At 16.7% G+C, this 11301-nt stretch overlaps 1 protein-coding gene across 3 annotated transcripts in view; it reads right to left on the bottom strand.

The window, feature by feature from the left end:
- LOC102680591 (mitochondrial inner membrane protease ATP23 homolog) overlaps positions 1-1391 on the bottom strand; it is a 25081-nt gene extending 23690 nt beyond the window's left edge. For all 3 annotated transcript variants that reach the window (XM_006624487.2, XM_006624486.2, XM_031514584.1), the window contains exon 1: positions 1072-1391. In XM_006624487.2, coding sequence (XP_006624550.1) covers positions 1072-1273 — 202 coding nt within the window. In that variant the 5' untranslated portion in view covers positions 1274-1391. The remainder of the gene's footprint in view (positions 1-1071) is intronic.
- Positions 1392-11301: the final 9910 nt, after the last annotated feature.

Here is an 11301-nt window from a genome sequence, read left to right as displayed (position 1 = left end):
ATATGTAATATATATGTATATTATACATATATACTAATAAGAATTTTTTTTTTTATAAAACTTTCAACTATCAACATATTTTTTCTTCTGAAAATATAACTAAATCATATATTTTCAATTATATTTAGAAATAAGAATAAAAAATTTTTTCAAATATATATATGCCAAAAAAGACAATGATTCTAAGATTATGAATGAATTGAAACATAATAATTTGAAATCTTTATCACAATAATTAACTCGATAATAAAAGATAATAAAAGATATAATAAAAGATACAGAGAAAAAGAAAGATTATGATAAAAACATTATGGAAAAAATTTAACGGTTATAAAATAAAATTAAAAACATAATTTCTATTACTCTAATACTTGAAATAAAAATTATCTATCTCATAACTATATTGCTAATTATTGCAATTATTAATATATATACATACACATATATATATACAAACACATATATTATATAGACAAAATAATAAATACAAAATAAAAAGAAAATAAATACAAAATATTTATCGAGACTGATTGAAAAAATCAAATATAAATTTTTTACATTTTACTTCATTAATTTTTCATAATCATATTTTTTATAATAATAATACTTTTTAATATTATATATAGTATTTTATATTTTGCTTTGCTATTTAATATTTTCTATATTTTTATTTTTTTCTTATTATTAAATTAAATCATTTATCTAAAATAAAATTTTATTGCACAATTTTATTAATGAAATTTTTATTTTTAATGATAAATATTTCACTGGATGAATAATTATATATTGAATTGTATATTATTTTACAATTTTTACAATTGTATATTATTTTACATTTTTTTGATCTGAAACTATAAACAAAATAGTTATGATCATAAATGACTCAAGTTGTTCACAAAAACAGTGAAAAATATATTATCCAGAAATAATTAATTATTAATTAATATTCGTTAACTACTATATATAATTAAAAAGCATTCGTAATCTAATGACAAGAATAAAAATAATATGAAAAGTCAAATCAAAAAAATTTAATCAAAAATTCTTAAAAAGTATATGTAGAAATCTTACTATCTTGCACACAGTTGTACACATTAATTTCACATTGTGTTTTTTCTAATTGTTCTCTTTTTTCTTTTAAGAAAAGTTTATCAAGCCAAGTACGAGATCGTATTTCTTTTCGTCCTGGATAAAGATCGGAATATTCAGCTTCAGTATTATTACTTTTTTCAAATATTGATTTTTCTTTATTTTCTGTATTTTCAACAGTCATTATTTTTTTGATATATTATTTAAATTACTATTTTTAAGAAATAATTACAAGAAAAATAAAGAAAGTATAGGTTACGGTGCAATCTTACGTCATACAATCCCGGGTAGCACGTGTACTTACATCATATACTAATATATTATTACTATTAAAGCGATTTTACTGTTTCAAAATAATAATTATTTGAATATCAGTGTAAAAACATTTTATAATATATTTATAAAATATTAAAAAATATATATATTTATATGTTTAATTTTCTATTGATTTTATTAGTGTAAATCAAAAATTAAAATCTTTCTTAATTTTCATAAAAATATATACATATATTAATTAAACAATTAAAAATATAAAAATTATAATTATAAAAATATTATGAAAATATAATGTATTGTATTAAAACCTATTATATATAATAACTTTTAAGATTTTAAAATGAATCATAAATAAATGTAATAATTTTTTTTATTTAATTCTTTTATTTAATATTCTTAAACATACACTATTATAATGCAAAGAAAAATAAATATTTTATAAAATTTTTGTTTAATATTAGTCTTTATTACTTTTATATATTTATACTGCTTATTACTTATGATTTTAATAAATATATCTGTTAGATTGTTTCTAGGATCTATATTTTTTATTAATCCTTATTGTATCTTTAATAATAATGATATCTGAAACCTATATTAATATTGATTAATATGTAAGAATATATAATATATATATAATTCATTATTCATATATAATTTAATCATTTCAATTTTCTTTATTATTTATATATAAAATGCAATCAATTTTTTTGTTTAGTTCATAAATTTCTTAAATCATACATCGTTTGTAATCATATAATATACTTAATTTTTACAGTAAAGAAAGCTATACAAATTCATTTAGTGAGACTCAAAATACAAAGTTACAGCATAAGATAGCATAGGATTTATTGATCCAGTGATATTTTTTCTATTTTGTTTATCATTTTCCCATTTTCAAAATCTGAATATTTCTAATTTTTGTATTGTTCATTCTTTTTTATCTAAATTATCTCTTGTTTTAAATATTTCAAAAGTTGTTTAACTTTTAAACTGTTTTTATATAATTTTTAAGAAATTTAATTTTTTTTTTAATTTAATTTTAATTTAATTTTTATTACTTAAATGACTTGTAATATGCTAGATCAGTACTAACAAATATCGATTTATTATTTCTCTGAGAGATATACTTTTTTTTTTTTTCAAAATTATTAACTTGAAATTATTTAACTATTAAAAAATTTGTGTCATTATAAGTTTCCATATTAATTTTTTTTAATATATTTGATATGTGTTTTATTTATTTTTATTTTGTCTTTTTTTTTATTTCTAAAAAATTGTTTGATTCTCCTAAATCTTTAATTTTAAATTCTTTTTTCAATTCTTTTCTGATTGTCAATTTTCTTTTTTCTTTTAATTAATATATCATCAACAGAAATTAAATATTATCTTATTATCAATATAAACTAAAATTATTTTTAAATCTCTGTAATCCAATTTTCAATATAAATTATTAAATTAAATTAAATTTTGCATTTTAGCATTTTGAATTTATTTTAAGTACATACAATTATTTATTCATTTTTATTCTTCCTTTTTATATTTTATTTCTTATTTTCATATATATCTCACTGTTTACTTCGTTGTTTAAAAATGTAATTGATATATTTAATTGTTGAATTATTTTCTAATTCTTTTGTATTATTTTATTAATAGAAATTATATTAAATAGATAATCTAGTTATTAAAATTTATATCAAAATTATTTAACTATTGAAACTCTCTAATATTACTATTGCATATTTTTTTGGTTCTATTTTTTTTAATTTTAAATATTCAATATGAATTTATTATCTATGTTTTTTTCTTTTAGCAAATCTGTTGTTTATATACTCTTATACTTATATACTATATTTTTCTGAGATTTCTAATTCCTATTGTTTTATATTTTTTCAATTATTATCTCTACTTATTATTTCATTATTATTAGTTTGATATTCTCTTCCATCATCAAACAAAATTATATACAATTTATAATCATTTAAATGTTAGAATTTCTTGTCTTTTGAAAATTCATAATTGATAATCATTTTTATCATATATTACCCTAAACACTTCTTGAACTTTTTTTCTAATTTTTATTTTTGGATATGATTATTAAACTTTTAATTCACTTTTGATTCATTTAATGTATTAATACATATTTATACAGGTATTCTATTATTAATTATTGATGTTGACATACTGTTGATAAACATCCATTTAAAATTAATGCAGTATATAATATTGTTTTATTCCATAAATATTTAAGTATTCCAAAAATTTAAGAATTTTAATAATTTTTTCATCATTATTTCTATTTTAACATGTTTGATTCATTCTTATAGAGATTCAATTTTATTAGAATGGCTATGTATATTTTATAATTATTCTTTTCTTTTAATAAAATTTTAACTGCTAAAAGTTCACATCTATTATTTAATTTGCATCTAATTTTCTTTATTTTAATTTGTTTTTAAGTATTTGTTCTTTTAATATATTTAATTAGATTTTCTTATTTTCTGATTTTTAATTAATAATGTATCTTAATAAATGTATCTTAAAAAAATATGAATAATCAATAATTTTGAAATAAAAAAAATTTAGAATAAAAAAAATTATATTTTTCCATTGGTATGTATCTATTACATTAATATGAATAAGTTTTTTAGTGTTCTATATTTCTGATTTAATTTTATTTTTTATATATGATTTATAGATATTTAAAATCAATAAATTTATAAATTTTAATTTCTTCTTTTTTAAACAAATTTTTTATACAAATTTTAAATCCGATGTTCTATATATTCATATTATAATATATAATTAATATTATATTTTATATAATTAATTATATAAATAATATATAATTAATATTAATTAATATATAATTAATATTCATATTAATGCTTCTTATTATGTATATAGTTTGTTTTTTTCATTGTATTCCTATGTTTGATTTCTTTTTATTTTTACATCTTATTTCATTTTATTTGTTGAATGCTATTTTATTTATATATATATATATATATATATTTTCTAAATATATCTTATAAATATTATATTATGGAATAATTTAAATTGTAAAATGTTATATTTAATGTCTTTATATTTATCTTTTATATACTCATTGTAAATTACAATGCTTTTGCTTATAATATTTTGTTATTTTAATATTAATTTCGTTTTTCAGTTTTATATTTTTCATTTATTTTATTAAATTCTGAATCCATTAATTTTATTTAATTCTAGCTTATTAAATTTTATTACATTATTATATATTATTTGTTTTTTTTTTCACTGCAACGAATGTATATTCCATACAAATACAAATATATACAAATATATAAATATATAAATAAACAAAATATAAAAATATATAAGTACAAATATATATAAATATGACTGCAAATGATTTCAATGTTTTTGTTCATATTGTCTATTATTCTTTCGATAATTTATATGTCTTATTTTATAATCTTATGCTTTATAGCTCTTTTTATGACATTTATAATGTTTGTTTTATTTGATTTATTTTAAAATATTGAAAATTATTTTATATATATATTATTTTTTTCTTCTTATTTAATTTTCATGTCTATAAGATATAATTTTGTGAAATCTAATGATTTCACATTCATTGTTTCATTTATCACATTTTCAGTTATCACATTTTCATTATATTGTGACATAGTTAGCAATAAATGATATATTTGTCTCATTTTTACGCTGATAATCTATTTTGTTTATGATTAAAAATTATTTATAATTAAAGTAACAAATTTTAAAAAATAATATGTTTTATCAATATTATTAAATTTTAATGTTAATAAATCTCATCTTAAGTCTAATTTATTAAATATACTTTTTCTATTATATATATATACTATTATATATATATATACTATAATATATTCTGTTTTAAATATATTTTTCAAGCATTTAATCACTTCTTTTCCTATCTATTCTTTTTTTAGATATTTTAAGTATTTATCACACAGATATAATATTGTACTACATAATACAAATATGTACTTGTACTATATATTTTTGCTTAGCATTTTATAATGTATTACTCTTTTGTTATTCTGTTCAAAAATTTCTAATATACTTTCTTTCTTCAACAGAACAAATTTCTAATTATAAAAATTATTATTATTATATAAATTATATTAAATTATTTTCCTCTAGATCGATTTGCCTATCAAAATAGTATTTTCGTATTTACTTTGACATCATATTTTTTATTTTTATTTTTTTATTTTTAATTCTTTTTTTTTACTTTCTATTATTCGTTTTTTATATCTTTAGTTTATTCAGAGCTACTCTGAGCTCATGATTTTTTAAAATTTTAAATAAATGGAACATATTGAAATTTCTTTTATTTAATTTTTTTATTTGCTCTTATATATATCAATCGCTATATTGAACTTGTCGCGTACATTATCTATATTATATATATTATTCCTTACAATTTTATTTTAACAATAACTAATTTCATTTTTATTAATTTAGTTTCTTAATATAATATCAATTTTATGATTGCACACTATGAAATATTGCATGTTTTTAATTTTTTGATTTTGCAAAACTGATATATTTTTAAGAACATCTCGACATCATCTGTTTCCAATATTCCAAAACGTAATTTATCATTTATTATGTCTGCTAAATAATAAAATTTACTGAATTATTCATGTGCATTAAAATTTTTTCTTATTTATTGGAGGAATCACATAACTTCGTAGACAACTTCGAAGCGCACTATTCGATTTAATCATTAATGAACTATAATGATCACTAAAATGTTTAATTGAAATAATTAAATATTAAACGTAAAAAATTTTTTAAACACTTCCGATATTCCTTTTTTGCTAATTAATCTATGTAGTTTATATTAATTATAATTTCGAAAATAATTTTTTAATGTTTAATCGTTTTAAGTAATTGATTTGCATGGATAAAGTTTTATAAATTTGATAAAATCATTAATAATTAAAAATATATATCTATAAATATATATCCTTCGAGAGAACCAAAATGATCAATATATAAAATTTAAAATAATTTATTACTTTTTTTATAATATATAAGAATTTTTTTGAATTATCACTGACAAATGAAAATTCAACATATTTTAAACAATTGTTTATATAATTAAAATATAAATATGAATACTAAAAATTTTTTTAAAAAAATCAAAAAATCAAATAACTGTATAGAATTAAAAAAATTTTGTTGTTTAATTACAATAAATTTGAAAATTTAATTTTACCCTTTATAATTCCATTAATTATAGATAATATTTTATTTGTATTTATTGCTCTTTGAAAAATTAATTTTAAGAGGATAATTTTTAGACATTAAAACAAAAGTAAAAAAAAATATATTTATACATATGTTCATTAATTTTTAATTAATGAGTTATAAATATTTTAAGTTTACATTAGATAAAATGAAAGAACAATGAAAGATTGCTCAGCTTGATATATGGTAATATCGTAGTGTCGCTAATATAATAAAATTTTTAGCAATTCATATCATTTTAGATATACAAATGATTATTTCTGAATTCTGATATAATATATCGTACAATATACATAAATATGATATAATGTGAAATATATTCATGTTTATTTTTCTCATTATTATGCAAATTATAATTTATGTAATTTGTTATTTATTCAAATAAATACAGCAAAGCATTTCATGATATTTGATATTGTATATAATATATTGATAATTGATGTTTCATTTAAAATTATAGATAAATCATTATTGTTTATTTTTGTTTAAATAGAAATAAATTAAAATATTTTCTTATTAAGATTTCCTATTTAAAAAGTTTAAATGATTTTCTATATACAAAGTTTGTTGCTTTTAATTATTATATATCGTATATATAAGAAAGTTATTTATTTAAAAATATATAAATTTATCGTCTTTTCTTTTAGAAATTTTATTACATAAATGATATTGCAATATTATTTATAAGATATTTCTATTTTAGATCAAAATATTATATTTTAAATATTATAATATTTAAAAAATAATATATTTTCTTTGACTATATTTTCTAAAATTGTAAAAAATTGATATTTTTTTTTCATTTATTTCTTTAAATATTACATGATAGATGATAGATTCATAATTTTTACTATTTTTCAGATTCAATATATAAAAATGCGTAATCATTTCATTTTCAAGTAACAAAAATTCGTTGATGTATTTTATCAAAATATATATTGATTGAATATTTTTTGCTTTTCTCGATGAATACTTAGTATTTTATTTTGAATTCTTCTTTTTTTTTTTAATACTTTGTGTATAAAATTTGAATATTAATACATGAATCGACTATATATATTATATAGTCTCGAAATTGAAAATCATTTATAGTTTTGTCTTGCATAGATATTTATTAACAAATTTGAAGTATCATTATAACAAAAAAATTGATATATATATTTCTTTTGAATACAAAAATATAATAATTTATTTATTATTTTGGAGTTAAATAATGAAGTTATCATCATCATTATGATTAATATTAAATATCCTTTAATCATAACAAACTTTATTATATAACAATTATTGACATATTATTAATGCATTTATTAATGCATTCATTGAATTATTTTCCATCATCAGTTCACAAAATTATAAAGATGGAAAGAGCATTTAATATATATTGAAATATTAATATATATTTATAAATATACTTTATTTATTCGTCATAATGTTTGAACATTAACTTTTCTTATCAACAATACAATAATAATACAAAGTAAGTTCTGATAACAAAATATTAATTAAAAAAGTTATTAGTATTTGATAAATCAATGTAGTCAACAGAATTTTTTGCATTTTTAATATTTGTTCGGACTATATTGAATCATATATACTTCGTGAAAGATATTTATATTTTAGAAATTATGAAAAATCGATTGTCCTTAGAAAAAAGTGAGTTTTATAAATCACTTATAATTAACGACAAAATTAAAATATTTTGAAATGAACATTATTTATGAAAAAAAAATTGGATTATATATATATTTATATATAATATTTATATATAATATTTATATATAAAATTATAAACATAAAAAGAAATATTTCTATTTTCATCTTAAATTAATTTTATTAATTAAATTAATTTTTTTGTATATTTTTATATGAATGAAAAATGCGAAAATAAAAATGAATTTTTTCTAAAAGTCAAACAATTTTATAGATTTAAAAAAATTTTGCTTATTATTACAATGAATTCAAAAATTAAATGTTACTTTTTTATAATGATTTCATAATATAAATTAACATATGATATTTTATTATCGTTTTTCCATTTTAAATAAAATGTGTAATTATTAAACTATTTAATTTTATTTAATTCTAGTTGTGACAACATATTTAGGAAATCTTTAGCAATATATATACATCAATTCTATAAAAAGAGTTTATCATTGCATGAAAAATAACAATAAAAATACGAATGAGCAAATTCTTTTCTTTTTTTTATTTGAATTTAGTTATTTAATTATTTATTTAATTATTTAATTTAACACACAGAAAACACAAGAAACACACAAAAACACAAAAAAGTCGCAATTAATTTGTGTTTAATATATTTATAAATGAAATAAAGGACCATTTTTTTTTTCAAATTATTGAAATTATTAAATAATTTTTATTTTTTATCTTATCTTTAGTTTATTATAAAATTATTTTTTATTTTTTCAAAAAGCAATATATGGGACATAGACCCACTTAAAATTATATTTTTTTAATTCGAAAATAGCATTTGAATATCAAGAAGAATTTCTTTTTTGAAAAAAAAACTTCAACTTTTATCATAATATAATTCTCAAATCATTAGATTTTAATGAGTAATTTTTTTTCAAATTTTCTTGAACTTATCAATAATTTTTTTTAGATAAGACATTGTTCATGAGATTTGTAAACAGCTTATTCGGAAAAATTCTTCGTATGGTGGTCTTTTTCATTTATTATCGGTCACCGATCTGTATTGCGTCTGAACAGGGGATTATCTGTTATGTTATGTTATCTGAGAAGATTGTCGTTTTTGAGAAGAGTTTAGTCGATATTTATATATAATTTATATATGTATATTTTTAATACGCTTCTGACTTCTAAAGCGAATTCCGATCTCGGGAAGAATGACATGTTCCAGACATGGCTGATTCAATAACCAACATTATTCTAATTCGAGGAATTTTGCTCACTTGAGAATATCACAAGTCGAGCATTGACCATGATATTATTGATTATCATGCCTCACCGAATATGATCTTCTCGATTGGAAAAGAATTTTTTGAGGGCACAAACCTGACTTGAAAGAGAACAATACCTCGACCATCGGATATGATAAATAGATTTAAGATACTTATTTATATGATAATATTATTAATACATAAAACAAAATGTTTTAATTTTAAATAAAAATCCTTTTTTCTTTTTCTTTTTTTTTCCATTATTTACTTTCCCTAATAATAATGTTTTGTTATTTTTTCTTGATTGAATGATAAAGAACAAGATAACTATAATCTAAGATGATTAAGAATAGATAACTATATGACTATAAATAAGAAATGTTCATTAATGTTCATTCACATTCAATCTGTATTGAATTAAAATAATTAAAAAATTCTATAACAAAAAATCATTTACTTATAAAAATATAATCAGTATTTGCTGCTTGAATAACATCTCATTCCATATATAGTGTTTACTAATTTTAAAAATTGACTTTTTATATATATTTATATATATATATATTTATTATATATAATAGTTATTATATTATTAACAAAGTTATTATATTATTAATTATAGTAATTATATATAAAATTATTATAGTAACTATAATATACCATTAATATTAACATTTTTATAAATCAATGTTCTATAATTTCTAAATCTAAATCAATTTCTTTCTATAATTTCGAGAATATATTTTGCAAAAATTTAACATGATATTTTTTACAGCCGAATTCAAATTAAGTATACAAAAATATGTTAAAAATTTTTTCATTTTGAAATAAAAAAAACTCATTTTTCTATTTTTTTGAGTCTTCTATTTTTTAGATGTCTTATTATTTTATTCTATTTATTTTTCGTAAAAACAATTCAAAATTGAAAAGTATGAATGTGTAATAATACTAATCAATGTGATTGGCATTTATTTATAGTATAAATGAAGCTTAATAAATACGAATGTGAATATAACATGAAAAAAGAGAGAAGTATGAATGTATGTATATATAATATAGGAATAATTATAAAAAAATATATTAGCTTTATATAATAAGAATATACTATAAGAATAAAATTAAATGTTAAGTATTTTAAGTGTAATTATTTTAAGCGTATTTATGTTCAATATATATTATTAAATAAAAAATACTTTATATGAATGCATATGTAAAATTTAAATACATATAATTTCAAAAAATATTGAAAATCATAGAAAATCCTATCATTTTATAGCATGTTTTAAATGTTTTTCTCCTTTAATATTTCTTTTCAAGTAAATTGTTTGCACACAATTTTATTTGTGTAAACTTAAATTATAAATAAGAATTATTAAATTATTAGAATTATATATTTGTTTGATTTTTTTTTAAAAATGGATTATCTTTACTCTCGTATTCTGTTCATTTTTCTGATGAAAAATTCTCAATGATGGTTAACCAATGATGATTGTATATAACAAATATACTAATAAAATAATAGCAATTTTTTATATTATAACGAGTATACTTATTTATCATATCTTGATTTTTGCGACATAATTTAAATAAACTTTTAAAAAAAGACAACAAATTAATTTAATGAAATAACTTATATGAATTACAATTTGTATTATGAAATTAAATTTAAAGATTGATAATTTTTTATGATTTTTTAATAATTTTTTAATTTAATTATTCAAAATAT

This window comes from Apis dorsata, unplaced genomic scaffold, assembly GCF_000469605.1.
Source record: "Apis dorsata unplaced genomic scaffold, Apis dorsata 1.3 scaffold_1078, whole genome shotgun sequence".
NCBI lineage: Eukaryota > Metazoa > Arthropoda > Insecta > Hymenoptera > Apidae > Apis > Apis dorsata.
Note: the sequence above shows the minus strand (reverse complement) of the source record. Positions and strands in the feature narration are given on the sequence as shown.